This window comes from Stegostoma tigrinum, chromosome 27, assembly GCF_030684315.1.
Source record: "Stegostoma tigrinum isolate sSteTig4 chromosome 27, sSteTig4.hap1, whole genome shotgun sequence".
Classification (NCBI taxonomy): domain Eukaryota; kingdom Metazoa; phylum Chordata; class Chondrichthyes; order Orectolobiformes; family Stegostomatidae; genus Stegostoma; species Stegostoma tigrinum.
This window is the reverse complement of record NC_081380.1, coordinates 1105982-1126663: the sequence shown is the minus strand read 5'-3', so window position 1 is coordinate 1126663 and position 20682 is coordinate 1105982. Positions and strand designations below refer to the sequence as shown.

The 20682-nt window shown below is 44.3% G+C and overlaps 1 protein-coding gene across 3 annotated transcripts in view; it reads left to right on the top strand.

The window, feature by feature from the left end:
- Nucleotides 1-20682, top strand: part of rcc1l (RCC1 like) — a 50807-nt gene that overhangs the window by 17740 nt on the left and 12385 nt on the right. For all 3 annotated transcript variants that reach the window (XR_009447296.1, XM_059655234.1, XM_059655235.1), the window contains 4 exons: nt 108-192; nt 7306-7487; nt 10745-10832; nt 17493-17666. Coding sequence is in view for 2 of the 3 variants with exons in the window: in XM_059655234.1 (XP_059511217.1) it covers nt 108-192; nt 7306-7487; nt 10745-10832; nt 17493-17666 (529 nt within the window). In the remaining variant the exon portion in view is untranslated. The remainder of the gene's footprint in view (nt 1-107; nt 193-7305; nt 7488-10744; nt 10833-17492; nt 17667-20682) is intronic.

Sequence of the window (20682 nt, the reverse complement as noted above, 5' to 3'; positions counted from 1 at the left end):
TGTAGTAATATGTATTGTATAATACAGAAATTTTGATGTGGTTTGATAAGCATTGCTTCTAGCTTGGAAGCTATTCACACCATCAGCGTGCTGTTACTGTTTTTCAGGTTACATGCGGACAGGATCACAGTCTCTTCAGAACAGAGAAGGGCGAGATCTATTCCTGTGGCTGGGGAGCTGACGGACAAACAGGTAAAGGGGTCTGATAACAGTTTCTTCAGTTCTTCAGCAACTTCTCCTTTCAGGATTCAGCTTAGAAGCTTGTGATAGTTTTGTAGAATTAATTATTCATTAGTTTGTCGACAGACTTCTGGTGGCAGAACAAGTTGATGAGGCTGCTTCAAAGCTGAAGGGATTATAGGCTTTAACAACAGAGCAATAAAATGCAAAAACAGTGAAGTAACGGTGGTTCTTTATAAAACACTGGTTAGGCTCTAATTTTCTCCATATCCAGGCAGCATACATTAGGAAGGATGTCAGGATCTTCAAGAATGTGGAAGAGTTTTATTAGAATAATATTCTTGATTTAAAGACGTTTATCCTTGTTTCTAAATCCTTCTACGACCTTAGCCCTCCCTATATCTGCATTTTCTCTTAACTCTGCAAGCCCTGAGGTCTCTACGCTCCTCTGATTCTCACCTTTTGAGTATTTTAAGAGCTGCACCGTTGACGATTGGGCCATCAAGTAGGTCCCAAGCTCTGAAATTCCCTCCCTATATTTGTTTCTCACCTCTACCTCACTTTGCTTCTTTACCCTACTCCTTCAAACCATCTTTCTTTATGCTTTTGGTCTTCTGTCCCAGTATCTCCTTATGTGACTTGCAGGTTTTATAGTGCAGACAGTGTAATATGTAGTATATTTAAAATATATTGTAAGAGAGAGAGGGATGTAGTTATGTGAAAAAAATTGGAGAAGCTGGGATTGATCTCTTTAGAGTAGCTTAATTGAGACATCCAAAATCTCTCATGGTTTGGTTAAAGTAGGTAAGGAGGAGCTATTTCCACCTAGTATCAGAGTACTCAGATTTAAGACAATTGGTAAGACAGGAGGAGATGAAGTGAGGAAGATTGCTTTCACACAATGAGTTGAGATCTGGAATGTACCGTCTGAAAGGATGTAAAAGGAAGATTGACTGGCTACTTGATACAGCAGAACATCCTGTGACCTGATTAACACAAATTGGGGAGGATGAGAAAAAGCCGTTTCAGACCAGTGAGTTAGCTCCACACCCCAAACAATATGCAGCTCACTACCTTCACAGATTATAGGATTCACAGGATCACAGGAGTACAATTTAGAATTCCAGATATTTTCTTCAGCAGTCAGCTCTGGGGCAATCTTCCCATGTGTTTGCAGTACTTCGAGTTTGTAGAAGTGAGTCTTTGAAGCCTGTTCCACCATTTAATATGATTATGACTTTTCTAACCTTGGAATCAACTCCTTGTTTTTGACTGTTCTCAATAATCCTCCTTTCCTGTACAGTTCAAATATCAGTCCACCTCTACCTTTTTAATAAATGCAATGACCCAGAGTTCCACAAATTCTCAGAGATCCTCTGAATGATGAAATTCCTTCTTATTGCTGCCTCAATGAGCAAACTTTCTTCTGAAACTGTGACCCTAGTTCTACATTCTCCCATGAGGAGAACTATCCCTCAACACGAATCCTGCCAGCCCCACTCATAGACTCATAGAGACGTACTCTATGGAAACAGACCTTCAGTCCAACTCATCCAAGCCAACCAAATATGCTAAATTAATCTAATCCCATTAGCTAGCATTTGGCCTGTATCCCTCTAAAACCTTCAAATTCACAAAGTCACCAAGATGCCTTCTAAATGTTGTAATTGCACCAGCTTCCTCCTCCTCCTCTGTCATCTCATTCAGTAAATGCACCAACCTCAGTGTGAAAAGTGACTCCTTAGGTTTCTTTTCAATCTTTCCCCTCTCACCTTAAACCCATGCTATCTAGTTTTGGATTCCCACACCCTGGGGGAAACACCTTGACTATTCAATCTATCCATACCCATCATGATATTTATAAATTTCTATGAAGTCACCTCTTAGCCTCTGACACTCCTGGGAAAATAGCCCCATCCTGGCAAAACAGCCTCTCCCTATAGCTCAAACCTTCCAACCCTGGCAAACCCTTGTAAATCTTTTTCAGAAGCCTTTCAAATTTCAGAATCATACACTGGGATCGCCTCTCATTCTTCTAAATATCAGTATTAATCCAATGTTAGGGGTGGTACAGCCATTCAGTGGTTAGCATTGCTGCCTCACAGTGCTAGGGACCTGGCTTCGATTCCACCCTTTGGCAATTGTCTGTGTAAAGTTTGCACATTCTCCCTCTGTTTGTGTCGATTTCCTCTCGATGCTCTAGTTTCCTCCCACTGTCCAAAGAAGTGCAGGTTAGGCAGATTGGCCATGCTAAATTGCCCATAGTGTCCAGGATATGCAGTCTGGGTGGATTAGCCTTGGAAATGCAGGCTTACAGGGATAGGGTAGGGAGTTGTATTGGGTGGGATGCTGCTCAGAGGGTTGTGGACTTGTTGTGCCAAATGATCGGCTTCCTAACTGATTTTAACTTGTCCAAACTGCTCACACCATTCCCTCACAACAAAACCCCTTCATCCCAGGAAATGACATAACTGAAACCCCTACGGTGTGCCTCCGGTGCGAGTAAGTCCTTCCTTTAATGAGAGGCTTGAAAAGACTGTACTCAGATCTCTAGTTGTGGTCCTGCAAACATTCTCTATATCTGTTGATTTCAAAAGGAGATGAGTGTTGCCCCAGTATGGATCATGGCAACACTGTACCAGTTACAATTTGCAAATCTGAATATGATCTGTTTATACCCTCTCTGTTTACTGTTAGTTAGCCAATCCTCTATCCATGCTAATATTGTTACCTCCAACCTCATGAGCTGTTCTCTTCTATTGATAACCTTTTATGTGACACCTTATCAAATGCTCATCAGTTCGGCTGTACAGAAAGCTTTAAGAAGCAGGAACAAATAGGGCTAACGGTGAAGCAAGGATTAAAAAGGCAAAATTAATGGCTCTCCTCCTACATGTACGTAATATTTAGAACAAAATAAGTGAATGACTCAAACAGAGATTAACAGATATGGTTTTTTTAAGCCATGGCAGAGATCGAACCTGTGAACTAAATATTCAGGGGTATTTGACCTTTTGAAAGCATGGGCAGAAAAGAGGGATGGTAACGTGCTGTTAGTAGGAGATTGAAATAGTTACAAGAAATTATCTATGATCAGATGATAATTGAATCCGTTTAGGTTCTGTAGGATAAATTACTAGGAAATAATCAAGTCGTGCAAAAAAAGCATGATTAATCACTGGTAACCTCAGTTTTCATGTCAATTGGGAAATCAGTTTGGCATACGTGGTCATGAGGAAGAATTCAAAGAATGCCTTCTGGATTGTTTCCTGGAACCATATGCTGTGGACCAGCAAGTGATCAGGCTGTTTTGGATTTGGTTAGGTGTAAGAGGCAGGTTTAATAAATGATTACAGAATAAAAGATCCACTAGGAGCCAAAGACCATAACATATTAGAATTTCGCATTCAGTTTGAGAGACTTGGTTTAGAAATAACTTGCCAAGCTTAAATGAGGGCAGAGTTGGCTAGAATGGACAGGGAAAGGAGTTTAGCAGAAGGCACAATTGATGAACAATGGTAGATGTTTCAAATAGAAGTTTATGACTCACAATAAAGGTCCATCTCAGTGAGGAAGGGGGATTCTAGGAAATGGAATAACCAACTCAGCAAGAATGTAGGATTTTAGGAAGCAGATAAATCAATTATGGTTAACCAAGAAAGTTAAGGACAGAAACAGGGTTTAAAAAAAAACAAGATAATAAAATGTGAGGCTGGATGAACACAGCAGGCCAAGCAGCATCTCAGGAGCACAAAAGCTGACGTTTCGGGCCTAGACCCTTCATCCAGCCTCACATTTTATTATCTTGGAATTCTCCAGCATCTGCAGTTCCCATTATCTTTTAAAAAAACAGTTGGGAGAAACTCAAACCGCTTTTAGAAGTGTCACTGGACTTGAAATATTAACACTGATTTCTCTCCACACTGCCAGACCTGCTAAGTTTCTCCAGGTGTCCATGTCCTGTGAATGAACAATAATTCTAAAAAAATATATAACCTGCCACCTTTACGGATGTGTGGACTAGCACCCCGTAAATCCCTCTGATCACTGTTCCTCCTAGCATGCTAGTGTTCTGCAATTCATCGAGTACTCCCTTGTCTTGTTCTTTCTTCCAAAGTGCGTCAATTCACACTGGTCCAGGTTAATTTCCATCTGACTAATCAGTTTATGCCCTCCTGTAACCTAAGGACCTTCCTCTTCATTGTCTACCACCCAGGCAATCTTTGGGTCATCTCATCATCTGCCCACATAGAATCATACAGTACAGAAGATATCCTTTGGCTGTACAGCCAAAAAATACGCTGCCACCTACACTAGACCCACTTTGCTGCTCTAGGCTTTGAATATTATGAAATTCCAATTATCTTTTAAAGGTTGTGAGGTTTCCCACCTCAACTACCCTCCCTGACAGAAGTTGCAGAGTGGAAATGTCTAATACTAGAGGGCATGCATCTAAGCTGAGAGGGATAAAGTTCAAAGGAAATGTGAGGGGTGTTTTTTTTTACAGTGTGTGTTGGAACATGTTGCCAAGTGTGGTGGTGGAAGCAGATACAGTAGGGAGGTTTAAGGGGCATTTAGATAAGCACATGAATATGCAAGGAATGGAGGGATATGGACCAAGGGCAGGCAGAAGGGATTGGTTTAATTTGGCGGCATGTTTGGCACAACGTAATAGTCAGAAGGTCCTGTTCCTGTGCTGTACTAAACAAAAACAATTAAAGACCCCCTTCTAGGTGAGAAGCTTTTTCCACACAACCCCGTTAAAGCTCCTGCATTTCACTTTAGAGTTATGCTCCCTTGTTATTGACCCTTTGATATAGAGAAAGAGCTGCTTTCGCTCCACCCTGTTCATGTCCCTCATTATCTTATACACCTCCATCAAGTACAACCTCAACTTACTCTAAAGCAAACTTCTTTAGGAAGTTGGGACTGGAGAGTTTGAGCAATAGGGAGAGGCTGAATAATCTGGGACTATATTCCCTGGAGCATCGGAGACTGAGGGGTTATTTTATAGAGATTTATAAAATCGTGAGGATCATGGATGGGCTAAATAGCTGGAGAAGTCCAAAAATAGAAGGTTTAAGGTGGGAAGGGAAGTATTTGAAAAGGACATAAGGCGCAACATTTTCACGGAGAGGTGGTGGCTATAAGTAACAAGCTGCCAGAGGAAATGGTGAAGGTGGTTACAATTACAAAATTTAAAGGCACCTGTCTGGATATAGGGGTTTAGAGGGATATGGCCAAATGCTGGCAACTGGGACTAGTTCAGTTTGTGATGTTTGTTCAGCATGGACGACTTGGACTGAAGGGTCTGTTTCTGTGCTGTATGACTCTATAAAACAACTGAAGCTTATTCCACCTCTTCATAGCTGAAATGCTCCATTTTTGGCAACATCTGGTGAATCTCATCTGCATCCCCTCCAGTGCAATCGCATCTTTCTTTTAGGGTGTGACGGGAACTGCATACAGTACTCCAGCTGTAGCCCAACCAAAGTTCCTTACAGCTCTAACATAATGTTCCTGCTCTTAAAATATGTCAGGTCTGATAAAGTGTCCCCTATGCCACCCTAACTACCCTATTAAACCTGTACTGCCATTGGCAGAGACCTGTGGGTAAGCACCCCACAAACCCTCTGTTCTTCTGAGCTTCCTCGTGCCCTGCCATTTAGTTGATACTCCCTTTTCTTGTTACCTCTTCCGAAGTGCATCACCACACATTTATCAGGGTTAGGTTTCATTTGCCACTGATCTGCTCACCTGCACATGCTGTTTGAAGCCTCCTGTAATGTAATACATTCCTCCACCCTTGTCTCCTTCCACGAAGCCTGTTTTAGATCCAAGTTGCCAATTTTGCCTCAATCCCTCCTTTAGCAGTTTGTCATGCAGGAGCTGTCAAGGCACGCACACGCACGCACGTACGCGCACAACCCACCAGCTGCGCTCAGATGCCAGCTATTGGCTGAATCATTCCCCGTGCTGTGATGTCTGTTCGGCAAGTTTAATTGGATGGATGCAAACCAGCAGCTTGTTGCACTCAAAAGTTGGCCGCTGAAATTGTATCAACTCTGATTTTAATAGCTACCTATTATTCACAAATATTTTCCAGTTTTGTACAAGTCCATTTGCCAGTTTCTGCCTGGATTCAACCAATAAGCCAGTCATCTGTCTTCAGCTTATGACTTGTATTAACCTGAGTTATAGGGGCCTGACTTTTAATTATTGAGATACACGTCAAAATCTGTTTGTGTATTTGTGGTGATGTTTGTGACCACTGACCTACGTCTTTCTTTGGAATGATTGATAGTGAGGTTAAAAGGATGCGGTGATCACTTTTAAATACGTACTTTTGAACGGCTTTCGACTAAAAAGGTGTTTTACTATCACATGGGTCACCCTATGAATCACATGAAGGAAAATATTCCTAATTAGAGGGTAAGGGAGATTTGGACTTTGAGCGAATCAATGAATGATCCACAAAGGAAAAGGTGGTTTCCCCAGCCAGTTTCTCCATGAGTCGGTTTCTCAATCTGATAAGAATCCTTCATAGTAACTATCTCATTCTTTAACTTCATATTAGTCTTTGTATAAATGTTTTATAAGTGATAGGCTTCCCAAAAGCATTGGGTTTGGCAGCACATTGACTCTGCCTCCTTCATCATCTTCTCCCTTTTTCTTCAATGTGTTCTATTTGGTGGTCACACACAACCTGGTTTGCCCATTCCATATTACAGTCTGTACAGTAGACTGATTGGCCTGTAACTTCTGACCTCATCACTATTTACTGAAGAACAGAATCACAAACTGACCAACTTCTATCTGAAAGATCCTCTCCCCACCTTCTTGGGTTGTAACTTGTCAGTTCTGGAGAAATGTTCAGTAATTCTTTCAACCGAATTCCTCTAAATGATAACTTTCACAACATGTTCTCCATTTGCAAATTTTGACACCTCTGCTCCAAAAGCTTTCCAATATTGTTGCTATTTCTGAGCGTACACAAGTTCCTCTTCAGCATTCTGCCTTGATGACTACTATTTCTGTTAAAAAGCTTGTTATTGCCTCTGCATAAAGAGTTAATTGTTTGTATTTGAAAACCAACAAAACCTACTCTTTCACTTCTTTACTTAGGTCTTGGGCACTATGGTGTCACCTGTAAATTGACCAGGCTCACAGGCGATATTGCTGGAGTCAATATTGTACAGACAGCAACATACGGAGACTTCTGTTTAGCCGTATCCAAAGATGGGAATCTGTTTGGCTGGGGCAACTCTGAGTATCTTCAGTTCTCTGCCGTTACTGAGGCCACACAAGTAAGTACGGGAGTCTGCAGTCTAAAGAAAAACTTTGTGAAAGCAAACACAGTAGTGACTCAGCATCCTAACAGAGTCTCAGCACGGAGTCACAGAGACCTACAGCACATACTACCCTATGTGTAAAAACAGAAGTTGCCCCACAGGTTGCCATGTATTCTTTCCCCTCTTACTTTAAACTGATGCACTGTAGTCTTTGATTCCCCAATCCTGGGAAAAAGTCTGAGTGCATTACCCTATTCATGCTTCTCTTGTACACTTCAATAAGATCCCCCCTCAGCCTCCTATGCTGCAAAGAAAATGTCCTAGCTTGTCCAACCTGTCCCTATAAGTCAGTCCCTTGAGTCCTGGCAATATCCTTGTGAATTCCTTCTACACGTTTTCCAGTTTAACAACATCCTTCCCATGGCAAGATGACCACAATTGAGCACCATACTCCAAGTTCGGCCTCACCAACGTCTTATACAACTTGCCAACATCTATACTCAGTGCTCTAACTGATGAAGGCCAGTGTGCCAAAAGCCTTCACTGCCCTGTCTACCTGAGACTCTACTTTCAGAGAACCATGCATCTGAACAGTTTTTTTTCTTTGCAGCCTTTGTTGAATAAAGGCACAGCACTTGCTACCCTCCCGTCTTCTGGGACCTCACCCATGGCTATCGATGATACAAAAATATCAGCGAGAGCCACCACAGTTTCTTCTGTAGCCCCTTGCAGGGTTCTTGGATATATCTGATCAGGGCCAGGAGATTTATCCACCTTCATGCATTCTAATACTTCCAGCGCTGCCTCTACTGTGTCCCCAAGATATCGCCACTAACTTCCCCAAGTCGTCTTGTTTTTCTCCATGGTAAGCACAGAGCCCATCTCCTGCAGTTCTGCACATTCATGTTCATCTTGGTCCTTGAGGGGTCCTATTCTCTCTCAAGTTATTCTTTTCCCTTTAAATATGTTAAAGGGAAATCTTTGGATTCACCCTAATCTTCTCAGCCAGAGTTATCTCATACCCCCTTTTATCCCTCCTGATTTCATTGCTCAGTAAATGCCTGTATCCTCTATTTACCACCAGGAAATGGAGGTCTGTCTTTGGTTCTTAATCTTTGCTCGAACACTCTGGGCTACCTGGTTTCAAAAGGAGAAATAATTCATTGGCCGTAATAGATAAGCAGATGAACACGTGACTGGAGCGTTGTGCAAGAGGAAGGTTTAGATTGGGAAATTGGGATCAGTTCTGGAGGTTATCAGACCTGTACATGCCTTTGGTTGAAGTCAAAACAGAGCTGGCACTTGGTCCTTTGAAGGGTGATTTGTTGGTGCTACTGGGATGGTTTCAACTAACTCAACTGGATATGGAAATTGGGTCAGGATCAAAATTGATTTTCTTTCTAAGAGCTTTTCTCTAGATTTCTGGAGGGCTACCTTTTCATTCTGAACAATGGTAGGTGAGAAGCAGACACGTTATCTTCTATATTTGTGTTATCAAATTGTGTATTTGGAGACCCAGGAGCAGCATAAGAAGAATTCATCAATATCCTGTGTAATTGTCAATCCTCTATTAAATCCACAATACACAGGAAAGTTTAAATTTATTGGACACCACGATATTTACATTGGCTTAAGGTCACTGCCATAAGTTAGCAATGAAATGTTTTGTTCAATATCTGACCCGCACTTTGAGAAACATTTTAATTTTCAAAGAGCTCATTACCTGTGAATTCAGGAATTCCTGGCTCCCTTATTACTTTATTGACCGGCTGTCCTTAGCAGCAAGCCTCCCACTCACCTTTGCAGCAATTCGCTTTTTCCACTCCTTTCCTTTCTCACCACCCCTCTCTCCACCTCACCCTGCAGGCTCACTTCTCCCCACTACCTAAATAGAAATAGAAAACTATTGGGGAAGATTCAGTATAAGAAGGGAAAAAGTGAAGTCTGCATCAGGATTACCCTGCATACGTTTGTTTGTGCATGGTCTGTGGTATTATAGAATAATGAGTTCCAGGTTCACAAAGCCACATAGCAAATTATGTTGTGAATGCAAAAATCTAGATCAGAAAAGGTTTTCTGGATATTAGCTGCTCAAGGATCAGGAAAGGAAGGGAAAGGGATAGAATGGCTAGATTGATGAAGTAGAACATTGCAGAGCTGGAAAGAGAATGTTCCAAAGGGGTCAAGGGCAGAATCTATTCGGCTACAGCTAAGGAACAAAGAAGATGCCATTATTGCAGACTGTATTTATAGTCTATAAAGGCCACCAATTACTAGGAAAGTTGTAGAGGAACGTGTTTACATAGAAATAACAGAAATGTGCAAGAATTATCAACAAGCTATGATGGGCGACTTGAATTATTGCAACGTAGACTTAGTAATAGTGTAAAGGGCAGAGGGAGGCAAGAGATCCTAGAATGTGCTGAGTAGGATTTCTGCAGGAGTACAATGAGAAAGGTTTCTCTGGCTGTACCTGGTTCACGGAATGAGATGGGCCAAGTAGATGAAGTGTCAGTAGAGGACTATTTAGGGAACAGTAATTATGGTATCATAAGCTTGTGGGTTAAATATGGAAAAGGAGATGAAACAATCCAGCGTAAGGATAATTAACGGCGGTGGGGCGGGGTGGGGGCGTGGTTGTTGCTGGTGTGCAATTCCATCTTCAGTGAGGTAAGAATGAATCTTACCAAGATAAATCCAAATCAACGATTAGCAGGCAAAAAGTGTAATGGGATTGATGGAATGCCCTCAAAGAAGAGAGAGCTCAAGCACAAATAAGTCACATTTCCATGAAAGGGAAAAGAATGACAGACAAATCCAGAGCTTCCTAGGTGCTAGTAGAGTTAGAGAAGAACAAATGTTCATATTAGAGCTATCAGGTGAAGGTAATACAGCGGAGAACCAAGCTGAATATGGAAAGTTCAAAGGGGGAAGTGATATAGCAGATACAAGAAACAAAGAGAAAATATGAGAAGAGACTGTCAATTGACATAGAAGGGAATTCAAGCTTTTGTATAACAATATACATATTTTAAGAGGTGGTAAAAGGAGTGGGGCAGATTAAGAATCAAAATAGGGATTTACACACACAGCCAGGGGTCTTAACTGATGTAACAAAAGAATACTTTACAACTGTTGCTACCCTGGCCGCAGTGAAAGAGGAGGACATGCAGACAGTAGAAGGAATTGGAATTTATAAGGCGGTAACTGAAAAATGTGCAAAATCTCCCTACAAAGTGATTGTGACTTTCTTCCATTGCATGTTCTTGCAGGTCAGTGTTCCAAAGCACCTTCCTTTTAAAGGAGTTGGAAAGATAAAGCAGGCAGCATGTGGTGGGACCCATGCTGCAATACTTAACAGTGAGTCCTCATTCTTTTTAACACAATGCTGTGTTCAGAATGTTTATTTTTCAGACCTCCTCAATTCCAACTGACAGTATTAGGTGTTATCATGATTGTTTATCCATCTTTGAGTGCATAGTGACCATTTATTCTGTTGGTTGTTAATTTCACTTCCTAGGAGATTGATTAGATATTGTAAGGACTACATAAATTTAATTTGGAAATAAGAAATTCAAAATGGTAGTTCGGATCAATTGTGTTTTTTAACAATTCAAATCAAAATTACAGTACGTAACTTTTTTGGATGAGTTGGGTTTGATATATTTTGAGAGACTGACTGATACCAAGTGCTTTTGGGTTAAAAGCTCAGCAATAGCTTTTTAATTGTCTTTCAGTTACAGTTTTCCACAGACCTGAGTGAATTCAGACTTCTAAAAACCTGAAAGCAAGCCCAATCTCTGTCTGACTCTCTCTCTGTCTCTCTGTCTCCCCTTCTCCCCACAACTCCCTTTGTGAGTGGAAGAATGCCAGCATCAAAACATCTGAAAAGAAAAATTTCTAACTCAACCAAAAACCTAGATCCAACTAACTAGTTACTGAATTGAGGATTGCCATGGTTGACAACACAGAGAAAGCATCACGAAAGATTTTTAAAAAAGTGAGAAACTCACCTCTTTCTATTCCTTTTTATTGGGACTCTTCACCCATCGGAATTCTTCCCTTTTGCCTGTGTCTTTCCATCCATAATATTTCAACTGAAATTTGCCTTGTGCATTGTATTTGTGAATGAATGTGTGTGTTTTGAATTTAAATGGGATATGGTTTAAGTTTTGGGTAGCAGTTAAGTTGCTGTAATCCCAACGGACCACGGGGCTGCATTCAAAAGAGAGGGTTAACTGGTGGTTTAGTTTGAAGGCCAGCACACCTCAGGCGGGGCAAGAGAATGAGAATGAGAAGGAGAATCCTTCACGGTAACCTCAGCCAGTGTGGAAATTGACCCCCACATTGTTGGTATCACTCTGTATTGCAATCCAGCTGCCCAGCCAACAGGGTAAGGGAAAATCTCGTTAATAATGAGTGCTATTTGGTAACCATTACAGGAAACGTTTGATCGTTAACCCTGTGGGCCATTTTGAGGTTCCAGCCTGAGCTACAGATCACTTATTATGTAGTGGGGTGGAGACATAGATGGATGTGGTGAGAAGAAATGAAATACACATTGGCCAGAACCTGTCCCTAACCCAGCTCCTCCTGTTACAACCCCTGGATAGCCTTGTATTAAGAATCAAGGTTTCTATCCTGCTTGTGAAAAATATCTTGACAGGGTGATTTGTAATGAGATGGAATTAATTAATGCACTCAGTAGAGGATCTTCTAGGTAAGTGTGCGCATAATGTGATAGAATTTTACATTCAGTTTGAGGGTAAGCGTTGTGAATCTAATGCCGTACGCTTCAATGAAGGAAGTTAAAAAGATATGAAACAAGGCTATTTAAATGGGCTGGAAGACAGGTCAATAACTAAAGTGGGAGAGAAGCACTGCCATTAAAGAGATGTGTCATAACTCTCAATGATACATTCCATTGAAAAATACTTACAGAGAGGAGTGCACTTCAGTTAATTAAATATGGTAAAAAATTGAAAGAAATGTTACAAAAATGAGGCAGTCGAATGAATGGGAAATTTTTAGGAAGTAGTGGTTGCCGGTGTTTATCCAGGATCGGTCGTGGGGTATTTGGATAATGGGTGGGATCAGAGCTAGTTTGTGAGAAGTCTAGACGAGGTGATTGAATGGGGGTGAGAGCTTTTCCTCTCTCACTCCCCACGCGAAAGTCTTGCAGTGGTCCCTATCTCCTGCCCTTCCCTCTACCGATCCCTTCTAAAGTAATGAAGGTTAAGGAGTGGTTTTAAGAATGGTCTGTGAAATGCACACGATTAGTACATTTCAGATGTGTAGTTGAGGGAAGGCACACCAGAGACAGAGTGACTGGAAATTCAATCCACCTTGCAAGTTTGTTGATGGAAAGAGGTGCGTTTTGTTTTTCTTTTGGTTTTATTCATAGGTTGGAAGGTCATTTTTTCAGGGTTTTATGGTCTGTAAGGCTTCAACTGAGTAGAGAAAAGGGAGTCCCGGTTTAAGAGTTGTAGGTTCAGGCGTCTGCTAATTGGGGAAACAAATCAAAGCTTGAACATCACAGTAGCATGGCGTGTTGATTGTTTTTTTTAAAGTGGTCCCAAGCCAAACAAGTCTATCAACCAAGTGCCAGAAAGTGGGATTTAAATAGTTAAGAAGCTGCTTGGCCTGCTGTCTTCATCCAGCTCTACACCTGTTATCTTAGAATAGTTAAGTGGTTGTTTTTGACCAGCACGGACATGATGGGCTAAAGGGCCTTTTTCTGAGGTGCAGATCCCTTCAGTTCTGTAAGAGGAGCAGAAAGTGTAAATAGGAACTTCCTGCTGGGGTTGGGATCCATCATCTAAAAGTGAGAGCCAGACCTTTCTGGAGTGAAATTGAGAAACATCAGTAAATATCTATAAATAAATAAGGTTTGAATTTTTTTGTTCGCCTTTAGTTTTATTATGGGTGGAAAGTAGTTACATGGAGTCTGATCATAGATCAGCCGTGATCTAATGATTGTCCCAACAGGACTAAGGCACTGAATGGCCTACTCCTTTTCCTTTATGCCTGAGTTTCGGATTTCCATCTTGCTTCAAATGAAGAGTTATTCAATATCATTGAGCGTCAACCTCAAAGCTTAAAATCAATCCTCTTGTTCTGGATTGCAGGAATCAAAGAAAGCAGACCCTCTCTCTTTATCCTCTTAAATCTTTCAGTCATTTTAAACATCACAATTCAGTGACTCTTGTCGCCCTGTACTGTAGGAAGGCAAGACCAGTTTGTATACCATGTCTCATAACCCTCATCTTGTTCCAGTGCATATCAGCTGCAGTCCTTCCAAGGTGATTATCCTGTTGCTGAGTTGTGTTGCTCAAAAATCAATGCAGCAAAGCCAGATGGGATCTAACCAGAGCTCTGTGCAGCTGCACCATAGTTTCCATCTCATTGTATTCAGTCCTTTTGTGATGAAATGCTAGCATTTATTTTGCATTTACTGAGCTATTTAACTTAGTCAGGGATAATGGGAACTGCAGATGCTGGAGAATCCAAGATAACAAAGTGTTAAGCTGGTTGAACACAGCAGGCCAAGCAGCATCTCAGGAGCACAAAAGCTGACGTTTCAGGCCTAGACCCTTCATCAGAGAAGGGGATGGGGAGAGGGTTCTGAAATAAATAGGGAGAGAGGGGGAGGCGGACCGAAGATGGAGAGAAAAGAAGATAGGTGGAGAGGAGAGTATAGTTGGGGAGGTAGGGAGGGGATAGGTCAGTCCAAGGAGGATGGACAGGTCAAGGAGGCGGGGTGAGGTTAGTAGGTAGGAAATGGAGGTGCGGCTTGAGGTGGGAGGAGGGGATATGTGAGAGGAAGAACAGGTTAGGGAGGTGGGGACAAGCAGGGCTGGGTTTTGGGATGCAGTGGGGGGAGGGGACGAGCTGGGCTGGTTTTGGGACGCAGTGGGGGAAGGGGAGATTTTGAAGCTTGTGAAGTTCACATTGATACCATTGGGCTGCAGGGTTCCCAAGCAGAATATGACTTGCTGTTCCTGCAAACTTCGGGTGGCATCATTGTGGCACTGCAGGGGGCCCATGATGGACATGTCGTCTAAGGAATGGTAGGGGAAGTTAAAATGGTTCACGACTAGGAGGTGCGGTTGTTTATTGTGAACCGAGCGGAGGTGTTCGGCAAAGCAGTCCCCAAGCCTCTGCTTGGTTTCCCCAATGTAGTGGAAGCCACACCAGGTACAGTGGATACAGTATACCACATTGGCAGATGCGCAGGTGAACATCTGCTTAATATGGAAAATCATCTTGGGGCCTGGAATGGGGGTGAGGGAGGAGGTGTGGGGGCAAGTGTAGCAATTCCTGCGGTTGCAGGGGAAGGTGCTGGGTGTGGTGGGGTTGGAGGGGAGTGTGGAGCGGACAAGGGAGTCCCGGAGAGAGTGGTCTCTCCGGAAGGCAGACAAGGGTGGGGATGGAAAAATGTCTTGGGTGGTGGGGTCGGATTGTAGATGGCGGACGTGTCGGAGGATGATGCGTTGTATCCGGAGGTTGGTGGGGTGGTGTGTGAGAACGAGGGAGATCCTCTTAGGGTGGTTGTGGCGGGGGCAGGGTGTGAGGGATGTGTTGCGGGAAATGCGGGAGACACGCGGCCAAGGGCGTTCTCAACCACTGCGGGGGGAGCGTTGCAGTCCTTGAAGAACGTGGACATCTGGGATGTGCGGGAGTGTAATGCCTCATCCTGGGAGCAGATGTTGCGGAGGCGAGAAATTGGGAATAGGGGATGGAATTTTTGCAGGAGGGTGGGTGGGAGGAGGTGTATTCTAGGTAGCTGTGGGAGTCGGTGGGCTTGAAATGGAGATCAGTTGTTAGCTGGTTACCTGAAATGGAGACTGAGAGATCCAGGAAGTTGAGGGATGTGTTGGAGATGGCCCAGGTGAACTTGCGGTTGGGGTGGAAGGTGTTGCTGAAGTGGATGAACTGGGTGGAAGGTGTTGGTGAAGTGGATTGAACAGTCCCTCTTCCGCACCTACACAGGCCCCAAACCCCACCTCTTCCTCTGTTATATTGATGACTGTATCGTTGCCACCTTTTGCTCCCCAGAGGAGCTCGAACAGTTCATCCATTTCACCAACACCTTCCACCCCAACCTCAAGTTCACCTGGGCCATCTGCAACACACCCCTCAACTTCCTGGACCTCTCATTCTCCATTTCAGGTAACCAGCTAGAAACTGATGACCATTTCAAGCCCACCAACTCCCACAGCTACCTAGAATACACATCCTCCCACCCATCCTCCTGTAAAAATTCCATCCCCTATTCCCAATTCCTCCACCTCCACCGCATCTGCTCCCAGGATGAGGCATTCCACTCCCGCACATCCCAGATGTCCACGTTCTTCAAGGACTGCAACTTTCCTCCTGCATTTCCCACAACACGTCCCTCACACCCTGTCCCCACCACAACCGCCCTAAGAGGATCTCCCTCGTTCTCACATACCACCCCACCAACCTCCGGATACAACGCATCATCCTCCGACACTTCCGCCATCTACAATCCGACCCCACTACCCAAGACATTTTTCCATCCCCACCCTTGTCTGCCTTCCGGAGAGACCACTCTCTCCGGGACTCCCTTGTCCGCTCCACACTCCCCTCCAACCCCACCACACCCAGCACCTTCCCCTGCAACCGCAGGAATTGCTACACTTGCCCCACACCTCCTCCCTCACCCCCATCCCAGGCCCCAAGATGATTTTCCATATTAAGCAGATGTTCACCTGCGCATCTGCCATTGTGGTATACTGTATCCACTGTACCCGGTGTGGCTTCCTCTACATTGGGGAAACCAAGTAGAGGCTTGGGGACCGCTTTGCAGAACACCTCCGCTCGGTTCACAATGAACAACCGCACCTCCCAGTCGCCAACCATTTTAACTTTCCCTCCCATTCCTTAGACGACATGTCCATCATGGGCCTCCTGCAGTGCCGCAATGATGCCACCCGAAGTTTGCAGGAACAGCAACTCATACTCTGCTTGGGAACCCTGCAGCCCAATGGTATCAATGTGGACTTACTTCACAAGCTTCAAAATCTCCCCTTCCCCCACTGCGTCCCAAAACCAGCCCAGCTCGTCCCTGCCTCCCTAACCTGTTCTTCCTCTCACCTGTCTTACCCCCCACACCTCAAGCCACACCTCCATTTCCTATCTACTAACCTCACACCGCCTCCTTGACCTGTCGGTCCTCCCTGGACTGACCCTTCCCCTCCCTAACTCCCTACCTATACTCTCCTCTCCACCTATCTTCTTTTCTCTCCATCTTCGGTCCGCCTCCCCCTCTCTCCCTATTTATTTCAGAACCCTCTCCCCATCCCCCTCTCTGATGAATGGTCTAGGCCCGAAATGTCAGCTTTTTTGCTCTTGAGATGCTGCTTGGCCTGCTGTGTTCATCCAGCTTCACACTTTGTCAACTTCGTCATGGAGCTTGAGTCAGTGATTATTGTTGAATAACTTCCCCTCTTGTGTCTTCTACCTCCTTGTTACTTCTCTACGTTCATCAAGGTGTCGCCCACCCATAAACAATTATTTTTAACAGTTTCAATATAGTTCCTTATCATTCATTTGGTACGTTGACTATGAATGTTACTCAATTTGAATTGTGGTCAGTGTTGTAACCTAGGGAAATCCAGGAGCCAGTTTAAGAACAGAAAATCCTACAATCCCACCGTGGAATCTTTTGCATGCACTTCAAAGCACGTCTTTAAGATCTTGTATAAGAGGCAGTATCTCCTCAGCATTGCAGTGGAATGTCAGCCTGAATTATACTGAAACATCCACAATGCAGCTTGAGCTCACAGCCTCCCCAGCTGAGGTGAGAGGGCTACGCATTGACCTACCAGTGTCTTATTCCAGGAAAGCTTCCACTGTGCATTATCGGCTTCTCAGTGAATCTATGATTCCCTGATGTTTCTAAATATCTGAGAGTGTCAATGAGAGATGCTGTGCTGGCTGACTTAACCACTGCTGAGTTTGCCAAGAATGAACTTGTACTATTGTCTTTTGCAGGAGAAGGCAATGTCTTTGTCTGGGGTTATGGAATCCTAGGAAAGGGCTGCAATCTCTCTGAATCTGGAATGCCAGAGATGATCCCATCAACGCTGTTTGGCTGCTCAGAGTTCACGCCTGAGGTCCAAGTTGACCATATTCGTTGTGGCCTCAACCATTTTGCTGCCATCACCAGTAAGTGTCTTTCAACGAGCTCCATGAACTGTTGAAGGTTTCAGGGATTAAGTCTTGTATTTCATGTCTGTACTGTTGCTAGGCCCATCTGTCATCGGCATGCAAACATGACTAGAGATAACACAGTGTGGAGCTAGAGGAACACAGCAGGTCAGACAGCATCAGAGGAGCAGGGTCCCAACCTGAAATGTCAACTTTCCTGCTCCAATGTTGTCTGACCTGCTGTGTTCCTCCAGCTCCACACCGTGTTATCTCTGATTCCAGTATCAGCAGTTCTTACTATAACATGACTGGGTTGTTCTGCCCATCAGCCTTCCTTGCCATTCTAGATCCCTTAATCCTCTTGTTATCCTTAAATTTCTGACCTTTTGGATATTCTGTCTTCCCAAATTTCCACCACAGCTTTTCGATGACACTCAACTTTCCCACTCTCCTGCTGCTCAGACTTGACTTGCTGTAAAGTTTCTATCTGTATCAGTCTTGGTATCTTTTGAGGACCCATCGATAAACTTGCCTCGCACAGTGTGTCTGTTGGGAGCTAATCTTGCAAGCTCTTTCCTGTCCAACATCCCCCTCCCTGCACCATTGACATTTTGTTGCTCCTCAACATTTCTCTTTGTTGATTTGCAAACAAGGCCTGTGGTTTTTTTCCCCCTTCATTCATTTACAGGATGTGGGTGTCGCTGGCCAGGCAGCATTTATTTCCCAAAACTAATTGCCCACAGAGTGGTTAAGAGTGAACCACAGCAGTGTGGATCAGAAATTGACTAGCTGCAAGAAGACAGAGGGTGGTGGTTGATGGTAAATGTTCATCCTGGAGTTCAGTTACTAGTGGTGTACCGCAAGGATCTGTTTTGGCGCCACTGCTGTTGTCATTTTTATTGGTTACCTGGATGAGGATGTAGAAGGATGGGTAGTAAATTTGCAAATGACACTAAAGTCAGTGGAGTTGTGGATAGTGCGGAAGGATGTTGCAGGTTACAGAGGGACATAGATAAGCTGCAGAGCTGGGCTGAGAGGTGGCAAATGGAGTTTAATGCAGAAAAGTGTGAGGTGATTCACTTTGGAAGGAGTAACAGGAATACAGAGTACTGGGCGAAAGGTAAGATTCTTGGTAGTGTGGATGAGTAGAGGGATCTCAGTGTCCATGTGCATAGATTCCTGAAAGTTGCCACACGGGTTGATAGAGATGTTAAGAAGGCGTACGGTGTGTTAGGTTTTATTGGTAGAAGAGAGTTTCGGAGCCATGAGGTCATGTTGCAGCTGTACAAAACTCTGGTGAGGCCTCACTTGGAGTATTGCGTACAGTTCTGGTTTCCGCATTATTGGAAGGATGTGGAAGCATTGGAAAGGGTGCAGAGGAGATTTACCAGGATGTTGCCTGGTATGGAGGGAAGTTCTTATGAGGAAAGGCTGAGGGGCTTGAGGCTGTTTTCGTTGGAGAGAAGGAGGTTAAAAGGTGACTTAGTAGAGACATACAAGATGATCAGAGGATTAGTTAGGGTGGACAGTGAGATCCTTTTTCCTCGGATGGTGATGGCTAGCCTAAGGAGGCATAGCTTTAAATTGAGGGGTGATAGATATAGGACAGACGTCAGAGGTAGGTTCTTAACTCAGAGAGTATTAAGGGCGTGGAATGCACTGCCTGCAACAATAGTAGACTTGCCAACTTTAAGGGCATTTAAATGGTCATTGGATAAACATCTGGATGATAATGGAATAGTGTAGGTTAGATTGGCTTCACTTTGGTTTCACAGGTCGGCGCAACATCGAGGGCCAAAGGGCCTGTACTGCGCTGTGATGTTCTATGGCGTCTCATGTAGGCCAGACAGACCAGGTAAGGATGGCACTTTTCTTCCCTAAGGGCATTTGTGAACCAGATGGGTTTTTCATTATCTTTATTTTTATTTTACCAGATATTTTTACTAAATTTAAATTCCACCATGGTAGAATTTGATCCCAGGTCCCCAGAACATTTTCTGGGTTTCTGGATTAACAGTCCGGCAATAATACCACTAGGCCATTGTCTCCTCTATATGAGGATTGTGGAATGACAACACCCCACCCTCATCCTCTTCCCTGACCTGGCTGTACCTTTCAGAGCTCTCCTTGCCCACCTATTGTAGGAGTGAGAGATAATGGGAACTGCAGATGCTGGAGATTCCAAGATAATAAAATGTGAGGCTGGATGAACACAGCAGGCCAAGCAGCATCTCAGGAGCACAAAAGCTGACGTTTCGGGCCTAGACCCTTCATCAGAGAGGGGGATGGGGGGAGGGAACTGGAATAAATAGGGAGAGAGGGGGAGGCGGACCGAAGATGGAGAGTAAAGAAGATAGGTGGAGAGGGTGTAGGTGGGGAGGTAGGGAGGGGATAGGTCAGTCCAGGGAAGACGGACAGGTCAAGGAGGTGGGATGAGGTTAGTAGGTAGCTGGGGGTGCGGCTTGGGGTGGGAGGAAGGGATGGGTGAGAGGAAGAACCGGTTAGGGAGGCAGAGACAGGTTGGACTGGTTTTGGGATGCAGTGGGTGGGGGGGAAGAGCTGGGCTGGTTGTGTGGTGCATTGGGGGGAGGGGATGAACTGGGCTGGTTTAGGGATGCAGTGGGGGAAGGGGAGATTTTGAAACTGGTGAAGTCCACATTGATACCATATGGCTGCAGGGTTCCCAGGCGGAATATGAGTTGCTGTTCCTGCAACCTTCGGGTGGCATCATTGTGGCAGTGCAGGAGGCCCATGATGGACATGTCATCAAGAGAATGGGAGGGGGAGTGGAAATGGTTTGCGACTGGGAGGTGCAGTTGTTTGTTGCGAACTGAGCGGAGGTGTTCTGCAAAGCGGTCCCCAAGCCTCCGCTTAAACCAAGCGGAGGCTTGGGGACCGCTTTGCAGAACACCTCCGCTCAGTTCGCAACAAACAACTGCACCTCCCAGTCGCAAACCATTTCCACTCCCCCTCCCATTCTCTTGATGACATGTCCATCATGGGCCTCCTGCACTGCCACAATGATGCCACCCGA